Source organism: Ctenopharyngodon idella, chromosome 3 (assembly GCF_019924925.1).
Source record: "Ctenopharyngodon idella isolate HZGC_01 chromosome 3, HZGC01, whole genome shotgun sequence".
Classification (NCBI taxonomy): Eukaryota; Metazoa; Chordata; class Actinopteri; order Cypriniformes; family Xenocyprididae; genus Ctenopharyngodon; species Ctenopharyngodon idella.
In genome coordinates this window covers 11,150,288-11,167,285 of record NC_067222.1, presented here as the reverse complement: position 1 = coordinate 11,167,285, position 16,998 = coordinate 11,150,288, and the positions used below count along the sequence as shown (strand labels likewise).

The 16,998-nt window shown below is 37.3% G+C and overlaps 1 protein-coding gene across 1 annotated transcript in view; it reads right to left on the bottom strand.

The window, feature by feature from the left end:
• LOC127509832 (protein NLRC5-like) overlaps positions 1-16,998 on the bottom strand; it is a 98,593-nt gene that overhangs the window by 7,200 nt on the left and 74,395 nt on the right. Inside the window, exons 29-38 of the mRNA XM_051888906.1 lie at positions 8,902-9,075; positions 6,346-6,516; positions 6,043-6,213; positions 5,685-5,858; positions 5,264-5,437; positions 4,964-5,134; positions 2,994-3,167; positions 1,508-1,678; positions 786-959; positions 521-691 (exon numbers count right to left, since the gene is read on the bottom strand). Of these exons, the coding sequence (XP_051744866.1) occupies positions 521-691; positions 786-959; positions 1,508-1,678; positions 2,994-3,167; positions 4,964-5,134; positions 5,264-5,437; positions 5,685-5,858; positions 6,043-6,213; positions 6,346-6,516; positions 8,902-9,075 (1,725 nt within the window). The remainder of the gene's footprint in view (positions 1-520; positions 692-785; positions 960-1,507; positions 1,679-2,993; positions 3,168-4,963; positions 5,135-5,263; positions 5,438-5,684; positions 5,859-6,042; positions 6,214-6,345; positions 6,517-8,901; positions 9,076-16,998) is intronic.

Sequence of the window (16,998 nt, the reverse complement as noted above, 5' to 3'; positions counted from 1 at the left end):
ATATTTGTAAAATTATATAGATGTCTTGTTTGGCTAAATGGTTTGATGTCACTCCTTTCCACAGGGCTCTTGGTTGAAACCTGTTTAATTTTATTACATAATTTTCTTGTGGCTCTAATTCAAGCAAATGAGAAAATATTATTATTAACTACTTGTCAGTGTTCTGTGTATGTTTCCCCTGTGTCACATGTTCTTTTGTTCAGTTTTCCCGCCACTTGTTTGTTTCCTTGGTTACCCTGATTTGAGTTTATTAGTCCCAGCTGTCCCTTGTTAATTAGCCTTGTTTGCCCCTTTGTCTGAGATGTATATATTCCCTGTGTTCTCCTTCAGTCTTTGTCGGTTGTCGTCAATGTATCTCGTCCATGTTGTGCCATGTATGTTGATCTCCTGTGTTTGCTGATTAAAGTCCTTTTGATTGGAGCTCCATCGTCACTGTGTGTTTCCCACAACCATGCACCGTGACACTACTACAGTAATATTACTTTTAAAAGTAATATTTTAAACTATGTAAAATACTCACATCAGTGTGTTGAGTTTACAGTGTTTATCCTGCAGTAGAGCAGCAATCTGATTCACTCGTGTGTCTCCTAGTTCATGTTCACTCAGATTCAGCTCTCTCAGGAGTAACGGGTCTTTGCCCACAATTCCTCTCACATACTCACAGGCTTCATCTGCAACAGGGCACAAAAACCTGCAAAAGGGGAGTTGAAGCAGGAATCAATTCAGCTTTCAAATAAACTAAAAGATAGAAAATATTGCTTAAAACTTATATTGAAATCACTCACCTCAGTGTCTTGAGTTGACAGTTTGGATCCTGTAGTAAATCATTGAGCTCCTTCACTCCTGATTGTCCAGGATCATTTCCTCTGAGATCCAGCTCTATCAGGTGTGAAGGATTTAATCTCAGAGATGAAGCCAGAGCTTTATAACCTTCCTCTGTAACACTGCAGTTGGAAAGTCTACAGAAAATTTAAATTGGATTGAAATGAATAAACAACTGCACAATAGTGCAGTCATTTATTTAATAACAATAAATTATGCATAATTCAAGTAACTAACCCAAAACCTAACCCTAACTGTGACTTTATAGTAAGTACATGTAGTTAATTAATACTACTCAGTACTTAAGTAATTACAATGCAACTATAGTACTGTAAATTAAAGTGTAACCGAGAACATGAATTAATAGTAATGGCTCAAGCCTCTGTTACTAAGCTTTGCTTTGCGTTGTGACTGCATTACTACAAGTACCCCAGGTGTCCATTATTTTCTAATAATTCAAGGGTCTGTCATCACTTATTCCTTAATCTTTTTATCTAAAATGATGAGAGAATATATTATGTATTTAAATTTTTATATCATATATAAAGATAAAAATATAAATTTACATCATAACGTACTTGATGCAAATATTAAGTAATTACTGATAGCTATTGTGTTTACCCATTGTATAGTTTAGGTTTTTTAAAACTTTAAACATGCAATAATAAATTAATACAGTACTCACATCAGTGTGTTGAGTTTACAGTGTTTATCCTGCAGTAGAGCAGCAAGCTTCTTCACATTTGAGTCTCCTAGTTCACGTTCACTCAGATTCAGCTCTCTCAGGAGTAATGGGTTGTTTCCCACAATTCCAGTCACATACTGACAGGCTTCATCTGCAACAGGACCCAAAAACCTGGAGACAGGAGAAGCACTACATTAATTCCATCAAAAATATAGTAAAAGTAATATTGTGAAATATTATTACAAATTAAAAGAACAGTTTTCTATTTTAATATATTTTAACATGTAATTTATTCCTGTGAAGGCAAAGCTCAATTTTCAGCATCATTACTCCAGTCTTCAGTGTAACATGATCCTTCAGAAATCATTCTAATCAGCTGATTTGGTTCTCAGATAGCATTTCATGTTATTATTATCATTGTTGAAAAAAGTTGTGGAAATAATAATATCATTCAAACATTTGTCATCCAGCACCAAGTCTCCTTCATTGCCATTGGCTCTGCCCAGCTCCAAGTCTCCGTCATTGTGGATGGTTGCACCCAGCCTCTCTCTCCCTTCTCCTTTGCCAAAGCCATCCATCTCATCAGCTTTGTCCATGCTGTCTTCCTTTAGCCTCTTGGATACCCTCCAGTGGTTCCACCCAGCTGCATGGATCCATCAGGGGCTTCCCAGTCATCTGCTCCACCTCAAGCCCCCATTCCCGGACTCCCTAGCCCTCCGACCATCGGCTCCACCATGGCTTAATGGTCACTTGGTTTCACCATTTCCTGTCATCTCTCAGGCTCCACCAGGCTTCACCTTGGCCCATTGTTACTTTGGCTCTGCTTCAAACTTCTGAGTCATCAGTTACACCTTGACCCTCCACCCCTCTTGCTCTACCGGGTTCCCCTTCTCTCTGGTTCCACTCATCTCCTCACTCCAACTATCTCCATCACAGTCTGCCAAGCCAACACTACCTTGGTCACAGTCTGCCTTGGTCATCCCAGCCTGCAGGCCTTCGAAGTCACCATGGCTCTACATCTCCACTGCTCCTCAAGGGTCCCCCTCTGGTCACAACTCCACCTCACTCATTCGGGATCAAAACTCTAGCCTGGCTCTTCCCTCCATCAGCTCCACTCTGGGTCATCCTCTGGCTCCTCCCTGGTCGTCTTTTCCTTTGTGTCCCTCTACTAGCTCCTCTTCCACTTCCAGAGCCCCTTCCCTTCATCCTCATTTTGACTCTAGTTTGCAGCATCAGTGTACGTTTTTCTTTGTTCTGTTGTTACTTATATTGCTCTGTGTATTTACACCCTTGATTGTCTTCTATTCATTGTTTGTTATCTAGGGCACTATGTTGCTCATAATTTTTTTATTTATTTTTCTATTCTTAACATTATTAACAATAACAATTAAACAGTGAATGAAAATCAACATTCTTGAAAACTGACATTGCTACTTTCAGCTAAAGTTTTAAATCTATTGCACTTTATTATTTTGAGAACACTCACCTCAGTGTCTTGAGTTGACAGTTTGGATCCTGTAGTAAATCATTGAGCTCCTTTACTCCTGATTGTCCTGGATCATTTCCTGTGAGATCCAGCTCTATCAAGTGTGAAGGATTTGATCTCAGAGATGAAGCCAGAGCTTTATAACCTTCTTCTGTAACACTGCAGTTGGAAAGTCTACAGAAAATTTAAATTGGATTGAAATGAATAAATAACTGCACAATAGCTTAACATAAGTTCAGGTAAGAGTTCTATTCTGGCAAAAATCCATTCTCGGAGCTTACTTTTGACAGCATTCACAGAATATTTTCAGCATTGCATGTTGCAGATGCTGGAAGACTGCAAAGGGGTTGTGCTGACATATTAGTTTATGGTGAGGACATGCATCACAACGTGAGACTGCATCGGATTCTGAAAGATACAGGCTTGACTTTGAATGAGAAATGTGTGTTTGCAATGGAGAGTATTAGGTTTCTGGGACAACTTATCATTGCAGATGGTGTTGCACTATATCCAAACAAAGTCAGGGCAGTCTTGGAGATGCCCAAACCTACTGGGGTGGATGGAATGTGAAGAGTAATGGAATGGCCAATTATCTGAGCAAGTTTTTTTCCAACCTTGCATCCTACACCCATCCACTCAAATATCTGTTCAGAGAGAAAAATGAATGGTGCTGGGGAACACCACAAAACGGCTTTTCAGAAATTAGAATTAGATCACAGCAAGTGTTGGCATCATTCTCCCCTACAACAGAGGCACATGTTTCTGCTGATGCCACTTCCTTTGAACTGTGGGGCATTTTGAGTCAAAGCAGAGGCAGAATATGGAAACCAATTGTGTTATCTCTCTGGATCTGTCAAGCAAGGTTGAATGTGATAATAAAGAATCAGAAGGCTAACCCCATCTTTGCTAAGATCATATAATACAGCAATACTCAGTGGCCTAAGAAACATATTCTTCTACCAGAGCTGGGGCCAGACTGGCCTGAAAGAGAAAATCTTACTATGGTTGGAGAGCTGCTCCTAAGGGGCCAAAAGATCATGATTCCCCACTGGATGAGATAGGAATTTCCAAAGCTTACACAAAAGGCCATTGTCAGGGCTCTGTTAAGTGTGTCAGTCTGTTCGGTGGCTAAGATTGTGCACATACATAAGCTTGTGGAAATACGTAGCACAAGCTCACAGTATAGGGCAGAACACAGAGAGCCCTTGTTGCCCAGTCCAGCACCAGAGAGACCATGGGTAGGCCCAGATCTATTTTTTTCTGGAAGAAGACTCACACACAGACAACACAGTCATTGCGGCTCGGAATGAGGCATTCAGCCAACATAGAATCCCAGAGAATTCTATGTCTGACAATGGGCCACAGTATAGTTGTGCACTCTTTAAGAACTTAGTCAGTGAATACAGGTTTACACACATCACCAGTCTGAAATACGCACATCTAAATGGAGAGGGTGTGCTGTAGATACAGCTAAAGGACTCTGGAAGGGAGGAGATGGGAAAATAAAGTATAAAGTCACATCTGTGGAATGAGGTTACTCTCCAGCACAGCTCCTTATGGAAAGACAAATGTGCACTATTATACCACAGCTTCCAACATCCCTGTGTACCTTGCTGGCCAAACATCAAAGGACTGAGAAAAAGAGTGCAAAGGAAAAACCACAACACCAATACAATCTAAAGCATAGAGCAGATTCTACCTGACCTAAAAAGCCTCTGAATCCATCTAAAAATCTCTATGAACGACAGCATATTAAAACACAGATAAATCAACTCATCAGCTTACAGGTGTAAGTCTCCTCAGCTTTCATTGTCAATTGCGCTCCCTCTCAAGTTGGCCACCCGCGTCTTTGAATGAGGGGGCAGGGCAAACAATATTTTGAATTTGGACTGCAGTACCTGCTCAACCACTGGGTGTCATTCCTACATAGAGCCCCTTTAAGTGTAGCTGTACTTCAGTATCTTACTTACTTCAGTATCCTCAGCTTACATACAGGATTCTTCAGTCCCTCACAGATCTCTTTGACTCCTGAGTCCAGCAGATGGCTGTTGTTCAGGTTCAGCTCTTTCAGGATAGTTTTGGAGGAGAGAACAGTAGCTAGAACTGAACAGCTTTTCTCAGTCAGCTCACAATTATTCAGTCTAAACACAAAAACACCATTACTTATTAATCATCAGATCAACAGCTCTTCATATCTGCTCACACATGTGACCTAAAGTCTTTCATAATGAATAAACAGAGATGTTATGTATAAAATCATGTTAACTGACTTCATTTTCTCCAGTTTGCTATGTGAGTCCATCAAAAGAGCAGAGAGCTTCTCTCCATCCAAATCTCCCAATTTATCTTCACTCAGATCCAGTTCTGTCAGTAATAACGGACTTTTACCTAGAACTTTAGTGAGATAGTCACACGCTTTCTGTGCAGCATGACTTTTCAAAAACCTACAGGAAGTAGAAATTGTATTCTGCATAATTATTCAAATTAACAATGTAATTATGTTTTGACATGAAACATCTTGGAAATTAAATTCAGTTGTGCGATTTTGTTGATCTTTTAATTGAAATTAAGTGAACTCCTTTTCCTCTTGTTCCAATTCCACACCATTGAACCATTTGACCCATTTATCTAGTTTCATACACTGGACTTCATGTCTGTCAATGAGTTTTACAAATGTGAATGTTTAATCACCTGATAGTCTTCAATTGATTATGTCCATCCTGTAGTAAATCACTGATCTCCTTCACTCCTGATCGTCCAGGATAATTTCCTGTGAGATCCAGCTCTCTCAGGTGTGAAGGGTTTGATCTCAGAGCTGAAGCCAGAGCTTTATAACCTTCTTCTGTGATACTGCAGTTTGAAAGTCTAGAGAAAAGTTTGAAATTGAAAATTTATTACACAACAGTACTGAAAAACATTTTTCTCTTTGTTTTCTGATAAGTGAAAATAGATATATCTTTCCCACTTCTTTAGTATTCTAGAATAATCTAACTTTACACAAAATAAAATGTATTTTGACAGTTAAAAATGGTTCATTTAAATCACTCACTTGAGTTTCTCCAATGTGCAGTTTGTATTTTCTAATGCATTCTGGAGTTTCTTCACTCCTGAATCCTGCAGATTATTGTTGCTGACGTCAAGCTCTTTCAGACTGGAGTTTGATCTCAGGACTGTTGCAAGAGCTGAACAGCTTTCATCTGTTAGGCCACAATCACACAGCCTAAAATGATGAACAGGAGAGGAATAATTTACAAAGTACTTTATGCAATTCAGTGATTGCTAAAGTTTATTTTGTTTGGGTCACCTGATTTCTTTAAGATATTTTCTTTAAGATTCTTTAAGCAATACTCACATCAGTGTGTTGAGTTGACAGTGTTTATCCTGCAGTAGAGCAGCAAACTGATTCACTCCTATGTCTCTTATTTCACATTCACTCAGATTCAGCTCTCTCAGAAGTAACGGGTTTTTACCCACAAGTCCAGTCACATACTGACAGGCTTCATCTGCAGCAGGACCCAAAAACCTGGAAACATGAGAAAAACATTGACATTACCTGCCACTTTATGACTTATTTTTAGTTTTGGTTTGAAGTTAATTTGCCAGTTGAAAACAAAAAACCAGCATGAGTATGATATAAAAACAATAGACCACTGATATTCAAATGGCAGGCCGCAGTCTGCATCCGGACCTGGGCATGTTTCTGTGAGACTTATTGGGAGCACCATTTTACTATGTCTTGTTAAAGTGAGTAGCACATTAAAATAGCGGCGCGGATCACACAAGTGCTTGGGATTGTTTATAGCAATGATCTTTCAGCACTATATCCTCTAGTAGTTTTATCTAAAGCCAAGCTTTGTGCACGTTCACTCTCTCCTGACACTTGCCACATTAAAGAGCTGCAGATGACATGGTTATTTTAACAACAGCAAAAACATGGTGAGCAGCAAAATTATGGCTAGCCTACTTTCAATAAAACACTGCAGAAAACAACGATGATGCTAATATAGTTTTTCTATTTCTCAAACACAGCCTATGACTGACCATTCAAACAAGGTTTGTGACCAGACATTTTTTATCTGCATTTAGCATAATCAATCAGTATAATAAGAGCATTTCAAAAGAATCATATAATTGCTATAATTGGGAAAATTGTTTGAAGATGACAGAGGTGGGTAGTAACGAAGTACATATACTTCGTTATATTTACTTGAGTAGTTTTTTGGAAAATTTGTACTCTTTGGAGTAGATTTAAATGTGGGTACTTTTACTTTAATTTGAGTACATTTGTAATGAAAAATCTGGACTTTTACTTTGCTACGTTGGGCAACGTTCCTCTCGTTACTTTATTTTAATGCAATACTGTACATGTTAAGAAATGCATAGTTTATTTCAAGTGCGCTGTCTCTTTTTTCATGAACGATGCCGCATTCACAAATGAATCGCTCTTTTGAGTCGATTCTGTTCAAAGACTTGATCAAACAAGTTGGCAAAATCTGTCTAAATTGGTTCGCGAATCAGTCTGATTTGTTCAGTTCCTGCATGCACTGAATCGTCTGAAGCGGTTTCTCACTCTGAGTGTTGGATGAAGTGGCAGTGGACCTACAGTCAATTAAAAACAAATCTGCAAATGCGTCCTATTGTTTGCCAGCGATGAAGATCTTTATTAGTTGAACTGCGTATGCTGTCTGAGAACAATTCCACAGGTATCGATTTCATTTGATTTCAATTCACACAGCTAATAGCCGACATTTTACAACTAAACAGATTATTACGCCATGATAACAAAGTATGTAGCATTTCTTTACCGTTTTTATGGACATATATCTTAATTTATACATTAAATAAGCTACCATTGTTCATAGAGTATGAAATGGTAATTTGTGGGTAGCCTATTGCGCAATGGCGGCGCCAGCGACCTGTTTGTCTTGAAAATTAACGCCTTTGCTTTGACACAGTTAACCAGTTTACACGCGCCTGCAGAAATATACATTTGATTACATTTTGAAAAACAGACGGAAGAAGATCCGTCAATGTGCATTTGTTCATTGTTCATTGATCATTGTTGTGATGTTCATGAGCGTGAGCTCATGACAACTAATCACAACTAATCACATCACAACTAATTATGATAATAATTTAAATATCTATCTAAATAATAACATGCTATTGTATTGATATATATATATATATATATATATATATATGTGTGTGTGTGTGTGTGTGTGTGTATTACAAAGTAACTAGTAACGAGCTACTTGAGTGGATTTTCAATGGATACTTTTTTACTCTTACTCAAGTAACTATTAAGATTATTACTTTCACTTTTACTTTGAGTAAATATTTTTATAAGTACTTGTACTTTTACTTGAGTACAGTTTTTGGATACTCTACCCACCTCTGGTAGATGGTCAGGGAAAGAAAAACTTTGAAATAGCAAGTTAGCTCTGTTTTCTGGTCATGATGTGGATGTTTTGATTATTATGTACTTTGTTTGTTTGTTTTAGTAAGCCAAATATTAAAATGGTCCAGATTTCAGGAGGAAAGCCCTGTACCAATTCAAAACAGTGCTTTTTTTCTGTCACATGGCCTTGCATGTAAATACGGTTGTATCTGACATTTTTGTCAAAATTGAGTTATTCACATATTCTTATTCTGCAACAATTTATTTACCATTGTGATGTTTTTTAAGTTGTCTACATTTTAGGACTTTTTATTTAGAAAACAAAAAGGTTCTATCTACAAAGTTGAAATCTAACTTGAACTCTAATTCCAAGGTGGCGATACAATGAGATACTCACAATAAAACAGTTTCACAAGCTTGTGAAAAAGACTTTTGTCATTTCAAAGCTTTTTTCATGGTTTAACATCTTTTCAGTTTTAAAAACACAACTTATTTAGGAACACTCACCTCAGTGTCTTGAGTTGACAGTTTGGATCCTGTAGTAAATCACTGAGCTCCTTCACTCCTGATTGTCCAGGATCATTTCCTGTGAGATCCAGCTCTATCAGGTGTGAAGGGTTTGACCTCAGAGCTGAAGCCAGAGCTTTATATCCTTCTTCTGTGATACTGCAGTTTGAAAGTCTACAGAAAAAAAGGTTTGTAATACTACTACTACTTCTACTACTAATAATAATAATTAACGTTTTTATATAATAAATGTAAGTGTAACACAAATGTAACACTTTTGTTCCTCTTTAGGTTATTGGCAAACAACAGAATTAAATTGCTGACAGAAGAAATATTTTCTCTATCTACTATTTTACTAGAGTAATTTTATAGGAACAAAAGTGAATGTTTTAATCATTAAAAATATAAAAATCTGTTCTTTTAATTAACTTGCCTAAGTTTCTGCAGTGGGCAGTTTGCATTTTCAAATCCGTTTTGGAGTTTCTTTACTCCTGAATCCTGCAGATTATTGTTGCTGATGTCAAGCTCTTTTAAACTGGAGTTTGATCTCAGGACTGTAGCGAGAGCTGAACAGCTTTCCTCTGTTAGACCACAATCACGCAGCCTAAAATTATGAACAGGAGAGGGAGAATTTACAGACATAAAGTACTTTCAGTAATTACTAAGAATTACTGTTTTTGTCACCTGATTTCTTTAAGATAATTTATTACAGCACATTTAAATCATCAAAATACTCACATCAGTTTGTTGAGTTTACAGTGTTTATCCTGCAGTAGAGCAGTGATCCGCTTCATGTTTGTGTCTGATAGTTCACGTTCACTCAGATTTAGCTCTCTCAGGAGTAATGGGTTTTTACCAACAATTCCTCTCACATACTGACAAGCTTCATAGGCAGCTGGACTCAAAAACCTGGAGAAGGAAAGTTGAAGAACAATTCAACTGTTAAATCAATTGACAACTAAAAGTTGTGTAATAAAACAGAATTTAAATGCTAAAATCCCAAGTAGTAAGGTTTCTTTTTAGTACTATTTTTTAATGGATAGGTGACCAAAAAAAATTAAATTCTGTCATCATTTCTGTCAAATGACATACCAAACTCAAAATATTTGAGGGTGAGTAAATAATGCCAGAATTTTCACATCACATCTCACCTAAGTGCCTTCAGTTTACAGTTCCGATCCTGTAGTAAATCACTGAGCTCCTTCACTCCTGATTCACCAGGATCATTTCCTGTGAGATCTAGTTCTATCAGGTGTGAAGGGTTTGATCTCAGAGCTGAAGCCAGAGCATTATAACCTTCTTCTGTGATACTGCAGTCTGAAAGTCTGGAACATGAATTAAAATGTAACATTCATTTGAATAACTAGTTTTTCTAGAAATTACATGAATGTAATTTATTTCAAATCATAAAAGAACCTAAATTTTTTATTTTTTTAAAAAAAGAATTGATAATACTTTCAAACAAAAGCCCATGACTATGTATGCAAGAAAAAGGGCAAGAAACCTTTAACATGTTAGTCATCAAATCACCTGAGCTTCTCCAGTTTACAGTTACTTTTCAGTCCATCCAAGAGCAGCTTCACACCTGAATCCTTCAGATTATTATTGCTCAGTTCAAGATTCTTCAGACTGCTGGAGTCTGAACTAAGAACTGAAGCAAGAGCCGAACAGCTTTCCTCTGTAAGTGCACAATTACTGAGCCTGAAAACAAACAGCTTGTCAATTGGGGGAAAAAACACAAAATTATGGGTCACATGAACATACAGACTGGACCGCTTGCTGCTTCTTGATGAGTATATTAATCTTAATCATCACCATTTCCACCTGGTATTAACATGCATTTTAAATATCTTTTAAATATGTCTCCTCTGACCACTTGTGTTCAGATTTCTTTAAAACACACCTCTCTTATTTTGCCAATCTGAGCGGCAACAAATACACTGTTTGTTGTCTCACTACTTACGCCAGTATCTCTAATTTACAGTTCATGCTCTTCAGTCCAGTGCAAAGCAGCTTCACTCCTGAATCATGTAGATTATTATTATTCATGTTCAGCTCTTTCAGACTGGTATCTGATCCAAGAACTGTAGCAAGAGCTGAACAGCTTTTGTCTGTTAAGTTACAATCATTTAACCTACAAGCAGAAAAATAACAAAATACAAAATAAGACTGAATACATAAAATATATTTACTAAATAAAATAATTAAACAGATTTTTATGTACTATTTTTAGATTAATAGTAAATACACTTTGAGGATGGTGGATCACACTTGCGCCAGTGCAAACCCTCTTTTGGCGTTAACAACTATTGTCAGGGTTTACTAAAGGCATGCAGTGAAAAATTATCAATGAAAAGATGTGTACACCTTTTTTGCTGCTCACCAAGCATTTATAGGAGTTTCTCTTTCAGACTCACAATTTATGGGAGAAGAGTATTTAAATTATTCAACATGATTTACTAAGGTTGTGCTAGTCAGTTTACTGGTATTTGCACCATTATTTAACATACTAAAAAAAAAAAAAACATTTCTTTAGCCACTTTTCTGCCATATTTTTTAGCCACTTTTACACCTGATTATCATTCTTGCTCTGCTTGTTTCCGACCCTAAGCAAATTTGCACTGCTCTTGATAGACTGTATTGGCCATTATGGAAATGATCTAGCTGTGTCTGTGTTCTTTAATGTGCATGTTGTCAGTAAATCACCAGCAGAACTTTACAATCCCATCATGATTTTATGAGATTGCGCTCTCATGCTAATTTGCCCTGTTTGTTAAATCTGGTTCTATGGATCCTATCTTGCAAGATGAAAACAAACAAACATGTTTGAAGAAAAATATTTGCATTTAATGTGTGCCGGTCTGTTCATTCAAATCTGGACTGTAGCTAGCCATGATCATCTTAATCAGGGGTAGGCAACGTCAGTCCTGAGATTAGCTCCAACCCTAATCAAACACACTTGAACAAGCTAATCAGTGTCTTCAGGAAAATAAAGAGCAATGAGCAGATGAACCACAGTTTTATTTTTCAGGACTGACGCTGCCTACCTCTGGTCTTAATGTCTTGAAGTGGAGAGTCTGGGGTTATTGACTTGAGCCAAGTGACATAAGACTATCCCCCGGTTTCACAGACAAGGCTTAATACTCTGGAGTCAGGAAACGCGCCGGTGCATTTTGCTGTTTTTTTTTTTTTTTTTCACATAGCAGCAAAATCAACTTAAAATACTCCGTCCATGTAAGCCAAATTGAAAAAAAAATTCTCTGTTTATGTAATCTGTATGAAAAGAGAATTTTGTCAGACGTTTGCGAGTCAGCTCATTATCCGCTAATGCGGCCACATCCACGGAGCATGAGCGCTATTCAGATGCAAATTCTGAGGCGATTCATTCACAGAGAGCGAACACCCGCATCAGCTTGGAAAAATGCATCAAGCTTGGTCATTTTCACGTAAGCTACTTTTCATAGTTTTGAGATGTGGTAAAGAATAATTCTAAAAGGATTTACCTCAGAGGAAGAGTTGCTTTCACTTTCATTTTGAGAATCAATCAAGTCAATGATAGTGAATACTAAGTCTTTTTTATTCTTTAGTCCTTTATTCTAATTGTGATATAGTGTCTGTAAATATTAAACCACAAAAAGACCGTTTAAATATGAATCCTGCAAGTTTTGTGTGTCTCAGTGTGAATTAAATGTAAATTGCCATGGGTATTCCCAAATTATATTGCTATACTGAGATGAGTGAAATCGACTGAAATACGTAATAAATACTGAAATAAAATGTGTTAGCAATTTATTAAACTGCACATTAACATTTAGTATATAACTATAACTATAATATATAAAATGCCATAGAGGTAATATGAATGTTTAGACCCTTTCATCAAAGAAACAGATTATATTTTTAAAGTATATTAAAATAGAAAAACATTATTTTAAACTGTAATACTATTTCACAATACTACAGTGTTTTTTTTTTTTTGTTTTTTTTTGTATTTTTGATCAAATAAATGCAGGCTTGATGAGCATGAGACTGCTTTCAAAAACATTATAAATAGCAATGCATCCAATTTTTGACTGGTACTGTAATTTTAAATATAGGCCTATACAAAATTTTCTTCACATAATGTGCAATAATATGTGCATGCATAAGAGTGGACATTATATTAACGTTAATACAATAGCTGATATGATCCTGTTATCAACATGATCACAGGTGATTTTTTCTTTTATCTCACAGATTTGAGAATTATAGTATCCAGATATTGGCCCACATTGGACTGCATGCATATGATACTGAGATCACTGACTGGAAGCAGAAAAGGTTTTTTTCCCTTCTTCTTTTTTTCCCCTCCATTGCAGAAACACCAAATGCCAGGTATGTGATGTTTACATATATCTTTGAACAGGATTTATTTCCTGGTATAACTGTGTGTGTCTTTGACTCTCATTTATATAGTTAACTATATTTTAAATAAACTTAAAACAAAAAAATGATATATGTCTTTTGTCATTGCATTCTTTCTTAGTTGACTTAGTTGACTTCATTCCTGAACTAATGGCTTATTATGTGGCTCATTAGGAGCAGGGTCTTAATCTTCTCCGGTGTGAATCACAGCATTATTCAGGAAGATTCACGCCTCTCCGCATATGAGCTCCCTAAACAAAAAGGGTCTTAGAAATTTAAAATCAATACATTGTTTTTTGTGTCTGAGTAGGCAGGATCATTTTCACATCATTTTGAAACAAAAACTCTAGATTAAAATATGCAATTTCCAAAAGTCTTGTGAAAAAACATTTAGTATGCATTTTGAGGCCTTATTTCAGTGACATTTATTTATTTTTTTTCCAAAAACCATGCATATACATAATACTCTCAAAAATACAAACATGTACATACTTGTTGCTCACATAATATTGTAGCCTAGTTTGTGCTGAATACAGTGTAATAAGACTTTTGTCATTAATATGTTTATAAACAACTGAAAAAAGCACAAATGTCAGGGCATGTCAAAACTTCTCCAGGCCCCCAAATCAGCCTCAGACTCCAGAGGGTTAAGCTAGTCCTAGACTAAAATGCATGTTTGAGCTGTTTTAACTGAAAGAAACTTGCACTGACATATCTTAAAATATGTCAGTGCCATTGTTTTGTCTCAAGATGCACAGCAGTGATGTTTTTTTTTCTAGTGTATGTTTATAAAAGATACTTAAATACCCTAATTGAACTAAGGCCTAATTCTGGCTTATGGCCTATGTGTCCTTGTGGCAAGCAGGGTGGGGCCATGAGCCATGAGAACAGAGCAAAGCCATTAGCACAAGTGATAAAGAGTGCCACGAGTCCCCCAGAGGAGCTCCAGAATAATTAAAAAAGGAGTGACGACAATGAATGATGAGAGAGGATCAGGCCTAGACTCTGTTGCTGTTTTGTTTTAGTTTAAGCCAGAGGTGTCCAAACTCTGCCATTTTACTTTCATTTTATTGTGTTTATTTCATTCACTATTAGAGTTTAAGGAGGGTTGGCTTCTGTCCATTGCAGGGTGCCTCGTGTGAGGCCTCTTAGCTAGTTGAAATCCGTGCAGGAGTTTGTTCTGAGAATCAGGGCCATTTTTTGGGGGGAAAATTGTTTGTATATGGCCAGGAAAAGAAAAACGTTGAAATGGCACAGTCTCACGGGTACCCCCGACCTGCAAGGGGCAATGAGGGTATGCGAAAAGCTGACTGGGGCTGAGAGCCATGGAAACGAAGCTAAGCTAGTGCTAAAGCTAAGCTAAACTAAAGTGCATACTCTGCAGAAGAACGTAATTTAGTCAATAATACATAAAAATTAATTTGGTAAATATGATCACTAGACCGCACTCTTTAAAGACAATCACACATTATGTCACGCACAAACAGAAGAGGGAACACACAGGTAGTGCTAAGCAGTTATTTTATTAACAGATCATAGCCAAAAGCAAAAACTGGTAAGCAGGTGAGGGAGCAGTATGGTAACAAGTAGACAGTCACACTTAGTTAATGGTAGCTTTCTCTTTGCAGGGAATGGCAGAGCACTTTCAAATGAGCTGGGATCCGATGAGACGTGGAAGACGAAGAAGGTGAGTAGGTAAGTAGAGTCAGGCAGGTTTTCACTCAAGTGGAGATTGATGAGACCGGACAACAGGTTCTGATAACATGGGTAATTTGGGTAATTGTAGGCAGATGCATGGAGCTGAAGGACCTGGTTCTGAGGGTGTGTTGGCTGAATCTGTGATGTTATAACTATATGAAGTTTGGTTAACTTAACAAGGATGTACTGTATGTGTATAACATACTGGACAAATTGGCATGCTGTCTAGCATATTCTTATATTTGGTATTAATAATAATAATAATAATAAAAAAACTATAGATAGCTTTTATAAATAAATAAATAATAATAATAATAATAATAATAAATGTACTTTTCAGATGAGTGCAAAAATGTTATTAAATAATGTTACTTATTAGATGACTTACAGAGCTGTTTTGGAGGTTTTGACGACTTCCAGTAGCCTAAAGAAACACTCGTCTGATTTCTTGAACTTCTGTAGGCTAAACTCTTCCAGCTCCTCTTCTGATGTCAGCATCACAAAAGCCACAGCAGACCACTGGGCAGGTGAAAGATCAGCAGATGAAAGTCTTCCTTTGTTAAGTTGGTTTTGAATCTCTTTCACCAGAGTTTGGTCATTCAGTTCATTCAGGCAATGAAAAAGATTGATGGATCTCTCTGGAGATAGATTATCTTCTAACTTCTGCTTGATGTACTGAACTACTTCTTTGTAGCACTGGTCATTGCCATCTTGCTGGGTCAGCAGACCTCGTAAAAGTGGATGATTAGACTCAAGTGACAGACCAAGAAGGAAGCGAAGGAAAAGATCCAGGTGTCCATTGTCACTCTCAAGCGCCTTGTCCACTGCAGTCTTCAGCAAATCAACCATGGTTTCATTTTTGTTTTCCTGTTGTGTAGACTCCTGATCAAACACACTTTTCTTGTTGATGTCTAGAAATAGATGTGCATAAAGGGCTGCAATAAACTCTTGAATGCTCAAGTGAACAAAGCAGTACATGGTACCAAGAATGATCCCTGTTTCCTCCTTAAAGATCTGGGTACACATGCCTGAATACACCGATGCTTTAGAGACATCAATGCCACATGCTTCCAGGTCTGATTCATAAAAAATCAGGTTGTTTCTTTCCAGCTGATGAAATGCCAGTTTCCCCAGTGAAAGGATGGTGTCTTTATCCCAGCAAACATCATACTTCCGTCTGCTCTGCTGGATCTGAAAGCGAAGAAAGTGTGTGTACATTTGTGTCAGAGTCTTGGGAGTGTCTTCTGTATATCTTTCCTCTTCCAAAATGTTTTGGAGAACAGTGGCTGAAATCCAGCAGAAGACTGGGATGTAGCACATGATAAAGAGGCTCTTTGACTGTTTAATAAGATCAATGATTTTGTTTGCCATAGACTCATCTGTGAACCTTTTCTTGAAGTACTCCTCCTTTTGTGCATCATTGAATCCTCGTATCTCTGTTACCTGGTCAATACAGTCAGGGGGAATCTTACCGGCAGCTTCTGGTCTGGTGGTGATCCAGATGAGAGCAGAAGGAAGCAAATTTCCCTTCATGAGGTTTGTTAGGAGAACATCCAGAGCGGCTGGTGATGATATATCACGCCACGTCTCATTACCTTCAAAGTTTAGAGGAAGTCGGCATTCATCCAATCCATCAAGGATGAACAAGACTTTGAATTTATCATTTCTTGCAAGGTTCAGTCCTTTTATCTCTGGGAAAAACTGAGTTATAAGGCTAATCAAACTTTGTGTTTCTTGCTCCTTTAAGTTCATCTCTCTGAATGGAAGAGGAAATATGAAGCTGATATCTTGATTTTCTTTTCCTTCAGCCCAATCCAGAACAAACTTTTGGACAGAGACTGATTTTCCAATGCCAGCAACTCCTTTTGTCAGTACACTTCTGATCTCCTTGTCTTGTTCAGGTGCTTCAAACAAATTTTTGCATTCAATCTGTATGTCTTGTGATTCTGCACACCTGAAAGCAACCTCAATCTGTCTAACCTCATGTTCAGTATT